Source organism: Choloepus didactylus, chromosome 19 (assembly GCF_015220235.1).
Source record: "Choloepus didactylus isolate mChoDid1 chromosome 19, mChoDid1.pri, whole genome shotgun sequence".
NCBI classification, from domain to species: Eukaryota; Metazoa; Chordata; class Mammalia; order Pilosa; family Megalonychidae; genus Choloepus; species Choloepus didactylus.
The window spans coordinates 34167179-34185029 of NC_051325.1; the positions used below are offsets into that span (position 1 = coordinate 34167179).

The 17851-nt window shown below is 54.0% G+C and overlaps 1 protein-coding gene across 1 annotated transcript; it reads left to right on the plus strand.

Moving 5' to 3' along the window:
- Nucleotides 1-3434: 3434 nt before the first annotated feature.
- SCRT2 (scratch family transcriptional repressor 2) lies at nt 3435-16939 on the plus strand. Its single transcript, XM_037811643.1, has 2 exons — nt 3435-3687; nt 14372-16939. The coding sequence occupies exons 1-2, from the start codon at nt 3555-3557 to the stop codon at nt 15160-15162; spliced, it is 924 nt and encodes a 307-aa protein (XP_037667571.1). The 5' UTR covers nt 3435-3554; the 3' UTR covers nt 15163-16939.
- Nucleotides 16940-17851: the final 912 nt, after the last annotated feature.

The window sequence follows — 17851 nt, forward strand, 5'->3', positions numbered from 1 at the left end:
CATGGGCTTTCCGAAGCCAGTAAACTGGTATTGGGGAAGATTTGGGGACTGGAAGGCCCTTTTTGGTGTTCCCGTGGCAAAACCATGCAGACCATGGTGTATTTCATCTGTACCTGAGACCTCTTTCCCCAGAAAGCACTTTGGAACCTCAGCTTCTGGACTGAAGTTTTTTTCTTGTCTGCTAAAGGTACCTACCCCATCTTCCAACCTGAGGTCAGAGACCTGGGTTCTTTTCCTCAACCTGACACCACTGGTCTTTGGGACCTTGGGTATGTCATTTCTCTTCCATAGGACTTTCATCTGTCATTCAAGGGGTAGCTTACCCCTAGATTCCATCCAGTAAGAAGACCCAAAGGGGAAGACTCCAGTCCCAGCCCTGTCCCTAAGGCACTGTGGACCCTCAGTGCCTTGTTAGGCTCTCTGGGCTCAGTTCTGCCATCTCACAGAGGGGGATGGGATGGTATGCCATCAGGCAGACATGGTGAGTTCACTGACACCCATTTGTCTTATTTACCCCACTGGACTGGTAGCTCCTAGAGGACAGAGATCCTGATATCCAGCACAAACTAAAAAATAAGACCACACCACGAATAGTAACAATTGAACAAATCAACAACTTCTTTGCAAGCAGTGAAGTTATACTCCAACCAACAGGTCCACCTTTTAAGGCTGAATTTCACACCGTAACAAATCATTCATTCATTCAATAGTTATGAACATGTGTGGTTCTGGCCTTATCCATATATTTGACCTCATCTCCTTCCATTCCTTGCTGTTCCTTAACTGGGCCAAGCTCTTCCCTGTCTCAGAGCTTTCAAACCTGTAGAAGCCTCTGCCTGAAGACCATTTTCCTTGGCTGTCCCCATGGCTGCCTCATCATTCAAGTGTCATCTCAGCTGCCACCTCCTCCAAGAGACCCTTATTGGCCACCCATCTAAAGACATAACTCCCCATCACCTCACCCTGTTTTATGTTCCTCACAGCACTGAACAACTATTTGAAAGGATATTGTTTATCTATATGTCTCCTTTTCATGACTATGCACTCTCCCTTGAGTATCAGTTCCAAGAGAGCAGGGACCAAGGCTGTCTAGTTCACCACTGATACCACAGAATCCTAGGAACGTGTGAGGAATGGATGCTAGGCACTACCAGTACAACTGCAAGTGCAGAGCCCACTTGTATTAAGCACCAACTACTTGCCAGGCACCACTACAAGCCCTTTAAATGTAGCAACTCTTGTAATGTTCCCAAGAACCCCTGAGGCAGTGACAATTATCACTCTCACTTAATAAATGGGGAAATTAAGGCACAGAGCAGTTGAGGAAGGCATAGAATCTTGCCTTAATTACACCATTAAGAGTGTGCCTAGCATGCACGGGGCAGATCCCCATCCTCATAAAGCTCAGGGGCTAATGAACAAGCTGGCCTAGGCCACAATCTACAAAGTCAGGGCAGTCAGGGGACACTTCCTGGAACAACTGATGCTCCAGCTAAGTCCTGAAAATGAGAAGGGGTTTTCTAGGATGAAGTAGAGGGAACAACACACTGGGCAGAGGAAACAGCATGTGTGGAGGCCAAAAGGCAAGCAAGAGAGCAGCAAGCCTGAAGAACTAGAAGTAGGTTCATGGTGTAGAGAAAAACAGGGGGTGCCGTGAGTCAAAGAGTATGGGGGCCTCAATCCTCAGTGACTAAGGTTAAAAAAAGTCCCAGGGGGTAAAATATCAGGCAATGAGGCTGGCAAGATGGGCAGAAACCTCCAGATCATGCCAGACCTTCAAAGGATAAGGGACCCAAACTTTATTTTTAGGTTTCTAAGCCACACCCCAAAGACTACGTTAGCCCCTGACCCAGTGGTGCCTGGAGGCCTGGAGGTCTCTGGAAATCACTGCTAACTCACTGTGTAGCCTCAGGTATCTCCATGCCCTCTCCAGGCCTTAGTCTCCCCACTGGTATTGGATGACCCCATCCGAAAGGGACATCCCCACTCCAACAGCCTTGCATCCCATAAACAGAATGCCACTAGCCAATGAGAACTCAGCATTCCTAGGGTCTGATTCTGGGAATCTCGTGGCTGACTCTTATGCTCAGCCCATTCCATACTTGCCAGAGCAAACCACCACCATGGGGCTTTGCCAAGAAGCCTCTGCACAGGGAGCTGAGTTCTTCTGCTCTTCGGTCCTACCAAGATAAGGGGGGGCCTCCCCAGGGTTTTGACTGGATGGGGGGGGGGTGCCGCTCAGATCCTCTCAGAGACAAAGGAGCTGACCTGCAAAGAGTTCCAGAGGGAGCCCGCTCCCCCTCCCTTCTCCCCTCTCCCTTCCTAGTCCACGTGTCTCTATTGTCTGCTCCCCGCTTCAGGGAAAGACACTGCCTCGGATGTGTCAAAACCACCACCCCCTGGCAGCAGGGAAATTAATTACTGGACGATTTTCACTTCCTCTTGCAGCACCCGCCTGAGCTAGGCACCAGAACAGGACCAGCTGAGCGGGGCCAGGCATCAGCTCCCCCACCAGTTCTGGGAGAAGAAAGTTGAACCCCAAACCCAATAGGGGGCTTCAGTAGGAGCCCAAGCAGAGGGTGAGGGGGGGCGGGGGAACTTCCTCTAGATAAGGCTGCCCTCAGGCCACATTGGCCACTTCAGATCTGAGGGACAAGGAGAGGACGGAAGGCAGGAGAACCACTGCTAATGATCTCATACTCTTCTTTGCATACCTTTCCCTGTGTCCCCATGTGCCTGAACCCCACCTCTCAGGACTGCTTCCCCACCTCTCCCCTCTCTCTTCACCTTCTCTCTTGCACTCTTCTTTCCTTTTCTTTGCATTCCTGGGGGGCTTCCTTTTTGTGTCTCTGGATCGCTCTTTTCCTCCCATGGGCGAGTGAATGTGTGTGGCTTCTTCTCTCCACCTCTATCTTTCTACTTTCTCTCTGTGTCTCTCTTTCTGTGTCTTTTTGTCCTTATTTTGGTCTCACGACTTCTATTTCTACATCTCTCAGTGTGTGTGTCTCTCTTTCTCTGTATGTCTCTTTCTTTCTCCTTATCTCCTCTGTCTCCCTCTCTCTCTCTCCCTCTGCCCCCCCCTTCTCCGTCTCTCTATATCTCTGCGCCTTTTTCACTCTCACTTTCTCCCCTCCTGCCCGCCCGCCGCTCCCTGCGCCTCGCCTGCCCCCACCGCCGCCGGTTCAGGGAAACGTGTGCGGAGCGATTGTCCTGGGGGACATTTGATGGATTAGAGCGCTGAACAGTTCCATTGCTAGGGGACCACCTGATCTCCTCCAGCCTGCGTCCCATATAAAGCCGGCAGCCAGAGTGCTGAGCACAGCTCCAGCGATCGCCTGTCTGCGCGCCGCCACCGCCGCCAAGCCCAAGCGGGAGCCGGAGCAGGAGCCAGGGCCGCGGGCACCGGTGCCGGCTCTGCGCGGCCGCCCGCCCGTCCGCCCGCTGGGAGCTGTCCAGTGCTGAAACCCCGCGCGGCCAGCCAATCGCGCCCGGCTGGCCGCCTCCCTCCCGGGGCCCCACGCAAGTGCCCCCACCGAGCCCCTGCCAGTCGCACCATGCCGCGCTCCTTCCTGGTAAAGAAGATCAAAGGGGACGGCTTCCAGTGCAGCGGGGTGCCGGCCCCCACCTACCACCCCTTGGAGACCGCCTACGTGCTGCCAGGCGCCCGGGGGCCGCCCGCGGACAACGGTGAGTGGGGTCGGGCGGAGGGAGAGGGGAGGGGAGCTCAGGCCCTCCCCAACTTGGGCCACGAGGAGGGGCGCGCGCGGCAGGGAACCCCGGGAGGAGATTTCCTTGGCCCTCTGCGCCTCCCGGGCTTCCCGAGGGCCAAGCGGGCGGGGCAGGGGCTAGGTCCTACAAAGGGAAAGTCGCAGGGTTGGCCCATCGCGCCGCCAGGAGCCAGCCAGGACTTTGAAAGTTGTGGCCCTAGAACGGGGCAGGGGTGAGAGGATGGTGAGAGAATAGAGGGGGGGGGGCGCCCATTAAGAGCTAGTGTGGGTGTTGGGGGGTTAATGCACGAGGCAGTCTGACAGTCCCCTCTCCCTGGCTTAGGGAGGGAGGCTAGCTGCTTGATTGTACCCCCGGGTGGAGCAGGAAGCCGGCCTGATTACCAGTCCCTGGGGAGATGGGGTTGTTCTCTGAGGGGAACTGGGGGCTCCCTCCCTCTCTTCAAACCTGCTCCCCCAGGCGATGCCAAACAAGTGCTCTCGGGTCTTTTCCCAGCAACTCTTTTGTTACCCTCAGCCACATGCCTGCCAAAGCCTGGGCCTGTCCTGGAGACTGAGAGAGGGGGGATATCTGGAAGGGGTTACCCCAAAGTGGCTCCTGGTCCACTGGGCTGTTCATCCCCCCCCATCTCAGCTTCTCCTCCCTTTCACAAAGCCAGCCCTGCTGCTCCTTTTAAGTCACCACCTCCCCCCACCCCCCACATACACACACACACTCCATCTCTTCTCAGAGCAAGTTCCTACAGGGGCAAGGGTTTGGGGGACAAGAGAGGTCATTCAAGGCCCAGAAGGGGGTGATCTCTGGAGAGTAGGAATAAGAAGTGGAGACTGTTCCTGTGGGACCCCTCCCCCATCGAGGGGATCATAAAAGATTTCTCCTTTGATGGCCCCCGCAGGGCAGACATCTGAGAAGGAGGCATCCCTTTGGCAAGGAGAGGATCTGGCATCAGATGTGACACCCGCTTTGAGGGGTGGTGGTGGTGTGTGTGTGTGTGTGTGTGTTTGTGTGTGTGTGTTTGTGTGTGTGTGTGTGAGAGAGAGAGAGAGAGAGAGAGAGGAAAAGGAGAGAAGAAAAGGCTGAGGATCCGGGGTAGCTGAAATGGCAAAGGCAGGAGCCTGGAGGGTGGGGGCTTCCGCCTCAGGGATTTCCAAGCACTTCACTCACATGCTGTCACTCTTCCAAGACAGGTAGCAAAAGGGTGCTAGGGAGAGGGCTCTGTGACCTCATCAAGGTCAAAGAAGTTAGGGAGTTATCAGGGCTCCAGCTACAGTTCCTCAGGCCCTGGCCTCCCCCATATCCCCATTAGAACTCCCTTTTCCTCTGCCCATATGTCCCCTATACTACTGTCCTCTTTTCTTGACCTCAGGGACTCTTGGGGTTGAGGATAGAAACCCAGGGATATGGCTGGGCTGGGCTGAGCGCTGGCAGGACAGGGTGAACTTGGGGGCCATGCCAGGGATGGGGAGTATGTGCTGAGAGCTGGGTAGAAACTGAAATGTCTGTAAGAGTGGGATGTGGATCCCTTGGAAGATGGACATAAAGCTCTGGGCTCCCAGCCTCCTGAGGCCCCTTTGGTCCTGTCCCCAAGTCAGCTGAGAAAACCCAGAGAAGCCCAGAGAATTCTCCATGCACAGTCAAACTGCAGGCTGTTCCTCTGGAGGAAGGCAGAAAACTCTCTTGCCTTGAATTTGGCCCAAAAAAGCATTGAAAGGAGCCCTTGTGCGAACAGTGAGAAGCAGGGTCAGGGTAAAACCCTCAGCAGAGTGTCCCTGTGGAGGTTCCATCAGGTTTGACCCCCTAAAACCACCCATATCTTTGGCCCTTTCCCCAAAGGGGTCCAGACCAACTCCCTGAGCTCCAGAAAATCCTGAGGTTGTTCTGGTTGTCAGGTGCCTGGTCTGGAATTTGGGAGGCCTGTGTTCTAAATCTTTGACTCGCTGTGTGACCTTGGACAAGTACCTCCCTTCTCTGGTCCTTAGCCTCCCCAGCAGTGAAAGGATTTTTGGATGGCATGAACTAAAGCATCCTTCCAACTTTGACTAGCTCAGCTTCCATGAAGGTCAAGTGTGGGTGGGAGGTACTGGAGATGCCTGGAGAGAATGCCGGAGGCCACTGTCAGGGTTTCTGTGGGGCTCCATTTAACATCAGGCACCTGGCTGAGGGTGGCAGAATTCCTGGGGCCAGGCATTTTTCTTGGCATCAGTCTCTGCTGGCTATCCCACGGCAAGGGCAGGTACCCTGGCCTGGCAACATTAGCAGCGCCTGCAGTGGACAGCATCAGTACCGGAGACCAAGTGGTGACCCTTCAGGCCCAGGTATGGCTGGGGAACACAGGACTTGTCCTTTCCTGCTTTCCGGGTGTCTCCTAATCCTGGAGTGTAGATGGACTGGGCAGTGACGGCTCCCCCATTCTATGGGTAAGTGGGGGTCCTGGGGGTTCCTTGGAGAGCCCACCAGCTCCTGGTGGCCCATTGTCTCCACTCTGCTGGAAATAACCTTGCTGAGCCTTTGAGGGAAGTGTGAAAAATTGCTGAGCCGACGTTTTTCTCTCTCAGCATGTGTAAGTGTGCTGGGTAAACAAGGAGAAAGAGAGGAGGAGGGGGAGGTGAGGAGAGGGAGGGAGGGAAGGAGGGAGAAAAGAGGAGGCAGGGAGGGAGGCAGGAGGCAGGAGGAGGGAGGGAAGGGGGAGGACCTGGGACTGGAGATAGTTCCAGTTATTAGAAAGATCCTCTTACAAGCCATTTCTGCAGCTCCGGCTGCAGGGTCAGGATGAGGCTGGTGAAAGGGGAATCTGGGGGAGGGTTCGGAGGGGGGGAGTCTGTGAATATGGGGGTCAAAGGAACCACAGCCTCCTACTTGATGCAGATGCAGGACTTCAAATTAAAAAGGTAGACTCCCAGCTCAGAGAATGCCTGAGAGTGCTGGAGAATTCCTAGAGGACTCCTCCTACACACTACACACGCATACATACCCATACATATATACATACACTTCACATACTACACGCACACACACCTACACACACACACAAGAAATGCTTTACTTTGCCTCCCTACTCCCTTCCTTTCCAGCCTCCACAGGGTTGGGCAGAGGGTGCAGCAGATGTATCTAGACTCCATGCTCCCCCTCAAACCCATACAAGCCCCCCAATGTGGAACATTCCAAGTCTCTACAGAGCTCCCTGAAGGACAACCAGATCTAATTTCATCAATTACCCCCAAGAAAATGCCTCATTTCTCTCCCTCCTGCTCCTCCTGCTCCTCCACTGTTTTCTGCCTCCTTGGAGCCTTTCTTTCCTCTTTTCTCCCCTGGGTGATACTGGGCACAGATTCAGTCTTTCTCTGAGATGCCAACTCACATTCTCTGAGATCTTCACCCTCCGTCTCCACCAAGCCCACCCTCACAGACCCAGGTTCCCATCCTGGGGGCTGCTGGGGCCTCTTGGCTATCCTAGAGAAGACCACTGCTCCTTCATCTGCATGTCAGTGGTCTCCGTGGGCCCCCATCAAGGGCATCATCATTGTCTCTGGAGTGTCCACCTTCCCTCCCACCCTAACTCTGAACTCCAGCTGGGAGCTGGGTCCCTCTTCCTCTGTCCCCACCCCCATCCTACCCTCATACTCTCTCAGAGCGCATCTAACCCAGGCAGATGAGGGATCAATGCCAATCCAATAACGCAGTTGTCTGCCCTCTGCGGCTACATTAAGCCTCCCGGCAGGCTGAGGAAGCTCTCCAACTTCTGTCCATGGCTTATCTAGTTGACCACATTACACCAGAACCCGCCTCCTCTCACTCTCTCTGACGGCGCCGGGCAGTCGCTCCAGGCCAGCCCTGGAAGCATGGTCCAATGTCCCCATTGGCTGCATGTCCACCCCACACCTCAGAACGTCCATCTGGGGAGCAGGAAAGCAAAAGGGCTGTCCCAGTCTCTTGGCAGAGCAGTCCCAGAGAAGGCTAGAGAGATACCCAAGGACACACAGCAGGTTCATCTGAGTCTTCCAAAACTACCACCATACCTGGCATCTTGGTCTTGATTCAAGTCATGTCGGAGGTTCAGGTTCAAAGTCTAGGTCCAGGTTTAGATCCAGGTCCAACATCAATGTCCAATGTCAGGTCTGAGGTGAATGTCTGAGGTTACAGGTCAAGGTCCATGGTCCAGGAGAAATCCATGTCTGTGTTCAAGTTTCAAGGTCCATGGCCTAGGTCTAGGGACAAGGTCCAGTCAATGTTCTAGGCCCAGGATCAGCATCCAGATCCAATTCGCAGTTCAAGGTCATGTCTACCTTCATTCCCAAAGCTGGCTGGGTTCAAGCCTTAGCCTTGCCATCATCTTGATGAGTGACCCTGGACTAATCTTCCCCTCAGTTTCCCGCTCATGAATTGGGCAGTTGAACTTGCTCTCTTTCAGCTCTGACCTGCTGGGGACCCAGAAATCTGATTCTCCTAAGACTTAAGGAGGCTCAGTGAGAGTACAGAATAATGGGGCCTAAGAGGGGTATAGAATCTGGGGGCCCACGGTCCTCCCTGAGGCCTGAGGTCACAAGGGGGACACCAGGGTCCCGAGCAGGAGAGTACACTAAGTCCCGTATTATGTCCTAGTGTAGCAATTTATACATCCCAAAGGCTCTCAGGATCCCACCCCAAGCCCCACCTTTCCTCCATGGGCAAAGACCAGAGACAGCAGGGGAGGATTGGCTCCAATCTACAGTGACAAAACTGAGGCCAAGGAGGGCCTGGGATTCGCCCAAGGTCACAAAGGGTGTTAGTGGTGAACACTCCCTGATGGCTGCTTCATCTCCATGTTCTAGGAGGCCCTTTGGGGGATGATAGAGATGAGGCCCCCAGGTCTCTTGGCCTCCTTCCCAGCTTTTGTATCCCAGGGAGAAAAGGGTCCACTACCAGCCCGTGGGTAGGGAGGGGGTTTGGGATAGGCCCTCTGCTCGCACCTCTCTGAGCCAGAGAGAGGGTAGAGCAGAAAGGAGGACTGCTGAGAGGAGGCAGGGCATTGTACAACACACCCTGTCTTCAGAAGGAGGCTCAGAAAGACACTGAGGGAAGCAGGAGGCTGCCAAACCCACCAGGGCTTGAAGATAAGACCCTCAGTCTACTCACTCACATCTCTACAACCCCTTGAAAACCTTTCCTATTGATTTCTGCAGAGCCATGAGCCTCCCTGTAGAACACGGGAATTGGGTCAGATTCAGGAAATACCAGAATACAGGGAATTCTAGGCAGTGGGGTGGTGGGGAGGGGCCCTGGAATCCTCTAGAAGCTCCCTGGACCTGGGTGAGTGAGCATCAGCCCCAGGCACTATAGCCCTGAATGGGCCAGACCTCATTCTGCCCCCTGCTCATCTGAATTCAGGGACTCCCTCCCCAGAGGGCAGGTGTGCCAGCTGCCAGGCCCTTGGAGGAGGTGGGTATCATTTCTGGTGCAATGCCCAGGGAGCCGCTAACAGCATGCTATAATAAGGGGAGGGGGAGGTACCCAGCCCCTTTGCCCAGCTCTGTGAGCAGACAGGAGAAACTATTTTTATCCTGCTTTGCTGCTGACAGACCTGGCTTTCTGCTCAGCTGGCTGAAGCTGATTCTCGCGGCCCGAGGCCCTGGCACAGCAAGAAGCAGCTCTAAATATACCCATGCAGCAGCCCCTTCAGCCCCCACCACCCAACAGGGCTGGTCCCCCCTCAGGAAGCTGGCCCTCCATCAGGTTCCCCTTTCCATCCCAGGATACAGAGGTAGGATTGGGGCTGGAAATTTCCAGAAGTTTAGGACCCTGGAAGTCTGGGAGAGACTGGGGAAAGAAACCCTGAACTGGGAGGCAGGAGGCTGGTCTAGCTCTGCAAAAACTTGCTCTGGGCCTCAGCTTCTGCAAAATGAGAGAACTGGAGGAAATGACCATGGTGCTCCCTTAGACATGAGCTCATACGCATAAAGCGTTAGTGGGCGCTTGCTTAATAAATGTTAGCCGTTGCTATTATTATTTACAAAAATTTTTAAGGGGATAGATCATTTTCCAGAATAGCTTCTCTCACTAGCAACTCCCCACCACCCCACACGGCAGAGGACAACTGCGTGGTATTGTTTGAGAAAACATTCCCCATCTCTCTCAAACCGCACTCCCCCTCCCCCAATTAAAAAATCTTCCCTCCCCCAGCAGGTCTCCAGCCCCCTCTGGTGTCTTGGAAAGAACAGGGCCTTGGAAGGTTTTGAGTCTGATGTCTTTTCAAGTGACCTTGGGCAAATTCCCTCCCCTCTCTGGGCCTCGGGGCTTAGTGCAGTTCCTGGTTCCCAGCAAGGGCTCAATGTTAGTTGGAAGCATTATCATTATTATTATTATTATTATTATTATTATTATTATTATTATCATCATCATCGTCATCGTCATCATCATCACCATCACCATCACCATCATCATCACCACCTATTGAAGATTCCCCCAACCCTCATCCCAGGGGAGTCAGACAACTGGATGAGAAAGTGTCTAAGGAGGACCTTCCATCTAAAATATCAAAACTGTTTGGCAAAGAAAATCAAAAGTCATTCCCAGGTGACATGTGCACAACATCTCCACATTTCCAAAGTGTTTCTGGGCCCTCTCCACAGCCCCACGTGGCAGGGTTGCTCTGGTCTTCAGCCCTCAGATGGGGGGATTTGAGCCCAGGGAAGCTGCAAGACTTACCCAAGGTCACCTAGCTAGGGTGGAAGGACAAGGGCCAGTAGAGAGCCAGCTCTCCTGTCTCTGGGTTCCTGCCCTTCCCTGCCTCTATCAGGACCAAAATGAAGTCCTGTCTCACCCTGTCAGCTGGAGGGACAGGCAGTTCAGCTTTCTACAGTCACCTGAGGGGCAGAGGAAGGTGCCCAAAGCCTGCCAGGGTTCCATTCACAGGGTTAGAACACACGTTATAACATCCTAAAGGATTCTCCAGAATTGAGGCCCAGAGAGGTGAGGTGACTTCCCCAAGGTCACACAGCAGCCCGAGACACTCTTGTGTCTCCTACTCTCCTACAGATTGGAAGAATATCTCCAGAGAATGCGGGAATAGAAATAATGACAATAAATGCTTGAGAGGTTATTGTGTGCCAGGCATTGTACTAAGCACTTTACATGTATTAACTTATTCAAACCAATTTTAACTCCTTTATACAGATGTTGCACAAAGAAGTTAAGTAACTTGCCCAAAGTCACATAGCTAAGGAGGAGTCTGTGGATCTGGAGAGAATGGGGTGGATTTGGGGGTGGGGAGAACAAAGAGCATCATGGAGAGATGCAGAAAAGGACTTCAGCACATCCCAGCTGACCTCTTTCCTGTACAAACCAAACCAGAGAGGCTAAGCAACCAGCCCAAGATCTCACAGCAAGTTAGAACAACCTCCTCCTAATATGACAGCTCAGACTCATATATGATCCTTTTCCCCAACGCATGCCAATTCCATAACCACTGCTCATGAGTTCTAGTCCCACTATTCCTGTCCCGAGGAAGGTTCCACATTTGCCTCAGCAGTGAGCAGCCTTTGTTGGAGGCACCCCTATTTGTGTACAAAGAACTCCCCGCAACCAGAGCATGGTGCTGCAGGCCACCATTAGAGGTGGCCAGATTCATCTGAGTTCCTACTACATGTGCCAGGTGCTTTCTCACGAAGAGAAGTAGAAATTACACATCCTGGGTTGGAGAAACAGAGGCCCGGAGAGCAGCAAGAGGTGTCCAGAAGACACCAGGAAGACTGCAGCACAGAAATCCATCCAGGGAGCTTGTTATTATTATTAATAATAAAGGCCAACATGTATGGTGGGTTTACAATGTGCCAGTAACTGGGTTGGAATCCTGGCTCTGATTTACTAACTGTGCTACCTGAAACAAATCACTTAACTTCTTTCTTCCTCAGTTTCCTTATCTATAAAACGGTAACTCTAAAGGGTGTGTTAAAACAGTGCCCAGCACATAAGTGGCTGGAGGCATGTTGGTTATTTGTTTACATATTTTTACTTGTGAACTTCTTACTGCAACTGTGTGAGTTAGATGCTTTTATTATCTCCTATCTTACAGCTGAGGAAACTGAGGCACAGAGAGGTCAGGTAATTTGCCCAAGGTCACTCAACTGGGAATGGTAAAGCCAGAACTCAACCCAGGTAGTCTGGTATCAAAGTTATGCTCTTAAACAACAATAGAATGTGCAAAGTACTAGTCACAGGCTCAGTGGCCCCCTCACAAACAGATGCACGCCTTGAGAAAGGCCACCCAGCTAGAATCTGAGTTGGGAAATCAAGTCATTCTGTCCCCCATTCTACAGCTTGAGTCACACGAGGTTTAGACCTGTCCCAAGACCAGGGAGACAGGCAGAGTCTCTGGCTGGGGAGAGTCTCAGCCATTCCACAAATACTTACTGAGTGCCCTACGGGGATAGGAGGTGAACAACCCAGTCACAGCCCCTTCCATGGGGACTTCACTGAGTGTGAGAAATGAAGGAAGCAGTACAGTGGGATTCCAATCCTGGTTCCACACCTTGAGCAAGTCCCTTCACCACTCTGTGCCTCAGTTTCCTTGTCTGTAAAATGGAGTTATGAATATTTTTGTGATGATTTAATAAAGTGGTGGTGGGAAGCACTAAGCACAGTGCCTGGCACATAGTCAGTGTTCAATAAATATTAGCAATTATTCTCATCAGTAATTACAATGTGAAGAAATAGGGAAGGAGGAGGGGGTCTGGGAATACCAACAGGTATTTAACTCAATCTGAAACACCATTTCCTGAATGTTTGGAGGCCTAAGTACCAGGCCTGACTCCTGGGGTGGAGGTGGGGGAACCTCTAGACAGAAGGGGAATGAAAGAGGAAGAATGGGGTACTGAGAGGCTGGGCATCCAACCTCCCAAATTATAAAACTCCCACTACCAATGCCCCCACTGGATCTGTCCAGAGCCCCTTCCTACCCAATCACCAGGCCCATAATACCCAATCATTTCTGTGTGTAGACGGCCCTGTGTGGGCAGCTGAAGGCACAGGAGGAAAAAGTAAGGGCAGACCCTCTCCTTGCAGGGTTGGGGGGCAGTCTGTTTAGGGGAACAAATGCAGATCAGAGAGCCTGGACTTAAGTCTGAAGAAATCCTGTTCCCTAATTACAAAGCCCTCATCTGCTTGCGTATGGCTAAATTCAATGGGGCAGGCTACAGGGGTGTAAGGCGGCACAGGTCTCAGGGGTCAGAATGAGAGTGTCAGATCCTCAGCTTTACCACTTCCCTGCTGAGACACCTCAGAAAAGGGCCTAACCTCCATTGTTCTCCGTTGTAAAAGGATAATGGAAACATTTGGTAATTAAGGGCCAGGTTGATGAGTTTGTGCCAGGTCTGAAGTCCAGTACTAGGGGCACCAGGAAAGTACGAGGACCAGGCAGGACCTTGGGAGGCAGAGACAAATTGAGGTGGCCTGTGCCCTTAGGAAGCTCCTGTCTCCTGGGAGAGCCCCAGCCCACCCACCAACCAATCACTCAAATCCAAAATGGACCAATTTCCCGTGGAACTTCAGCAAGGAGGAAAGACAAGGGGTAGGCAAATTCTCCCCGGGGTCTCAGGAGGGATTCTAGAGGACTGAGGAGCAAAGCAGGCTTGGAGGGAAATACAAGAAGTCCCCTTTCTTGAGCACCTACTACAAGCCACACACACAACCCCTTTTAAATTCTCCAACAACCCTTGGAGGTGAGTCTTACTGGACTTTAATTCCTTTATAGAACATCTATTTATCATGCACCCCCATTAAGCCAGGCATGTACTGGGCACACACATCCAGCCCTTTGGAGCTCACAGTCTAGAGGGGGAGGCAGACAATTAAATAATCTTCAGTGAAGTCACTTTTTCAAGCAAGTAAAAAGCATAATTACCACAGCTAACATTTATATAGCAATTACTGTGTGCTCCCTCTCTCTTTCTCAATTTCCTTACATATAAAATGGGAATGATAATAGTACCTACTTCGTAGGGCCGTTGTGATGAGTAAATGAGTTAATATGTGTAAAGCACCAAGGCAGGGCCTGGCACACAGTAAGTACTCAAACATGTTCATTATCTTCAACTCAATCTTCCCAACGACACTAGGGGGAGGAGAGGAGGCGGTGTCCAACTATAAGCTCTTATTTTTGTAAATGAGGAAACCGAAGTTCAGGCAACTTAGAGGACTCAAAAGGTTTGAGATAAACAGAGCCGGCTTTGGCTTCAAACTGCCAAGGTTTGAACCTGGCTCCACCACATACTATCTGTGTGAGCTTAAACTGACTGCTCTCTCTCTCTCTGTTTCAGTTTCCTTGTCTGTAAAGTGGGGATATAATAATAATAAGCTTCCTGTCATTTGAGTATTGTAAGAATTTAAGATAATGAACAAAAAGCCAGCAGAACCGTGCCAGGCACCGCGCAAATGCTCCATGGGGTGTGGTGAGGGTTATTTTTATTGTTGCCCGTAGAGAAAAGATTTGAACCCAGGCAGCCTGACACCGAGTACAGAGCTGCACATCAGTGTTCAATGCTCAAAGGCAACCTTTATTTTCCAAGAGCGCCCACAGGGCCCAGAGTTGGGGAGCACCGGGAGTGACTTGCCCCAAGAGGAGAGCCTACCCGGGCTCCTCACCACCTCCCGCCCTGCTTCTCGCGTCCTCCAGGTTACTCCCCGCACTGCCTGGCGCCAAGCAGCTACGATGCGGACCAAAAACCAGGCCTGGAGCTGGCGCCCGCCGAGCCCGCGTACCCGCCGGCGGCAACAGAGGAGTACAGCGACCCCGAGAGCCCGCAGTCGAGCCTGTCGGCGCGCTACTTCCGCGGGGAGGCGGCCGTGACCGACAGCTACTCCATGGACGCCTTCTTCATCTCAGACGGGCGCTCGCGGCGACGACGGGGGGGCGGCACCGGGGACGCCGGGGGCGCGGGGGACGCCGGGAGCTCGGGGGGGCGCGCAGGGCGCGCCGGGGCGCCGGCGGGCGGCGGGCACCGGCACGCGTGCGCCGAGTGCGGCAAGACGTACGCCACGTCGTCGAACCTGAGCCGCCACAAGCAGACGCACCGCAGCCTGGACAGCCAGCTGGCGCGCAAGTGCCCGACGTGCGGCAAGGCGTACGTGTCCATGCCTGCGCTGGCCATGCACGTGCTCACGCATAACCTGCGCCACAAGTGCGGCGTGTGCGGCAAGGCCTTCTCGCGGCCCTGGCTGCTGCAGGGCCACATGCGTTCGCACACGGGCGAGAAGCCATTCGGCTGCGCGCACTGCGGCAAGGCCTTCGCCGACCGCTCCAACTTGCGCGCGCACATGCAGACGCACTCGGCCTTCAAGCACTACCGCTGTCGCCAGTGCGACAAGAGCTTCGCGCTCAAGTCCTACCTCCACAAGCACTGCGAGGCCGCCTGTGTCAAGGGGGCCGAGCCGCCCCCGCCGCCCCCTACCGGCCCTGCCAGCTGAGCCTTGAACCGCACCCCCACGCCCGGAACTCTCTCTCCACGCGTCCCCGGGTGCCCCACCCGCGCCCGCTTCGCCCTCTCCAATCCCTAGCTGCGTTTCCTGCCCACCCCCATCCCCCGTGGGGACTCCCATCCCAACCTGAAACTTTTCTCTCCCTCCCCCAAACCCACAACTCATTTCTGGCAGTTTCCCCTAGCGCACCCCTACCCACATCGTCCTTTCCAACCACCAAGACTCGGACCTTGAACCCCTGTCCGCGCCCTCACGGCTCCCAACTCAGGCAAGAGGTCCACACCTTTCCAGGACTCTAGACCCGGAATTTTCTCCCGCCCAAACCCTGCACCTCTCCCCTTCAATTTTCTTATCTTCCCTCTCATTTCTCAGCTCAGTCTCTCTGATCATTCCTCTACTGGAGCCCCCAACCTAAGATCCAAACCTACCCTTGACTCACCACTGTCTCGATTTCCCCAGATGCTCCTGACCCAGGCCTGCAGCTCCCACACCACAGCCCCACCCCAGACCATGCCCCTGCCTCCCAGCTGAGTCTCCCTGGGTGTGCCCATCTGGGGATCTAATCTTATCCCTCTTGGAGTCCCCAATCTGTCCCTGATCCCCCTCCATACCCAGGCCTTAGGTCCAGCTAGTTCACCCCACTCCCACATTTCTCACGTTCATTCACCCACTCCCACCGTAACACATCCCTTCCCCCGCCCCAGCACTGCATTTTCTCCAGACCCCTTCATTCCTCTAGGAGTCCTTAACCCTGAGTTTACCTGACCTGGGGAAGACTTGGGGGGGGCTGTTCAGGGCCCTGCCTCCCTAATGCAGGCCCTCCCTCCCTGGGCTCCCAGCCTCTAGTTGCCCTCCCCCCCAGATTCTCTGAGCACTTTCCCCTGCACCCAGGAGTACAGGTACCCCTCCTTATTCCCTAGGGGGAGGTCTGGGGCACCTCACAATTGCCCGTCCCCTGTCTCACGACTAGGCCTCTCCAGTTATTTATTTGTGAATTTATTTATTTATCTATTTATTACTCTATTTATCTCTTGGCCTCACCCAGGGACGATCTGGCTTCCCCAGCTGGACTGGGAGGACAGGGAGCCAGGCGTGGAGAGGGCCAGCAGAGGCAACGGAAGTCTGTCTCTCCCGCTCACCCGGTGGCAGGCCATACGGGAGAAGCCCCACTCCCATCAGAGCCTAAACCCGCTGGGGAAGGGAGCACGAGAACGGAAGGAAGACCCTGCTGACCCTCAGCTGGTGCGGGGGAGGGGGAGGCGTCAGGAGATCCAGTCATGGGGCAGGACCCCGCCCTCCTGAGCTTCCACCCTCACCCCAGGGAGCCCAGAGAGAGGAGCCTCCCGGATTTGTTTGCTATTTATTCCTCTTCTCGAGGGACCCTAGGTTCCAGGGACCGACTGAGCCCCGGACCCCACTGGGGCCTCAGGCCCGCTCCCGGGAGGAGCGCTCTCTCCCGGCCACGTCTATGCAACTCTCCCGGGCATTGGGGCCGGGGCTGCCAGCCGCCCGCCCGTTTTGGCCGCCACTACCTCCCCCGCCGCGCTTTTGCATGCCTGGGCGAGGGCCGAAGCACACACCTCCACGCGCCGGGCCCTGACCCCCTCTGCTTTAAGCACACGCCTCTGCCCCGGGGCTCCGCGCCCGGCTCAGGGGTAGGAGTCCTGGACTCTTCGAACCCCCCACCCCCCAAGGAGGGTAAAGATTGGAGGGGCCCCTGGAGCTGGGGCACTTCTCAAGGACTTCCAAGGGGGGTGGTCCTTCGCTCAGCCCCAGGGCTACAGGGGAAGGGAGGCTGCAGGGATGGGGGGAGGGAGAGGGGCCGCAGAACCAATTATGGAGGGTGTTGACCCTGTAAATAGATACTTCGACAGCAATAATTTTCCATGCATGCTAAGCCTTTTGGCCATATTTTGTACGAGCGCTTGGCGCTCTCCCCTCTCCTCTCACACCGCAGTTCCTGACCCAGTTCCCCACCCCTTCCCCAACTCCAGCAGTATTACTTGTAACGCAATTCAGGGATATTAAAGGGACTTTGGCCACTCACTAGTGTCTCTAGACCTTATGATGGGGTGTGTGTGTGGGGGGAAGCGAGGCAAGAGGGGATGTGAGGCAGGGTGCTGTCTGGAGAGCTGGTGAGCTCCCTGTCACCAGGAGTGTTCAAGATGATACTGGACAACCTCCTTGCCAGCTGCCTTGGTAATCTTTCAAAATACAAATCTGCCCTTGCCTTGTTAAAAACTTCACTGGGAATCACCAGACACCATGCACAATGCCCAACCCCCAACACAAACTCAGTGAGGGGGGGGCCTGCCTCCTTTGAAGGCTGGATGTCATGCTGGGGGGCAGGGTCTGCAGGCTGGAATCCCATCTCCCTTGAGCTACCTTGTGGGTTTCCTCCTTTTGTAGGCAGTGCAACTTGATTTTTGGAGCCTCACCCTGGTGCCTGTCTGCCTTTCCCATTACACACCTCCAGAGAGGTGGCTCCAACAGCTCAGTGTGCTAGATGTCTCTAGCATAAAAGTCTCCCTTGGGGAGGCCTAGGCACCTGTCTCATTCCTTAGCCATCCACATACATGGTCCTTGGGGCCCCATGTGGCTCCTCACTGGCTGCTGGATCCATTACATTTGTTTCAGGTCCAGGAAACAAAAACCTGTCTAGATCAGGGTTTGCAGT

Excerpts from the sequence above, each read along its gene's own strand:
- SCRT2 (XM_037811643.1), top strand. The coding sequence starts at position 3,555 with ATGCCGCGCTCCTTCCTGGTAAAGAAGATCAAAGGGGACGGCTTCCAG. Across the intron at positions 3,688-14,371 it reads GGGGCCGCCCGCGGACAACG|GTTACTCCCCGCACTGCCTG; the intron begins GTGAGTGGGGTC and ends CGCGTCCTCCAG.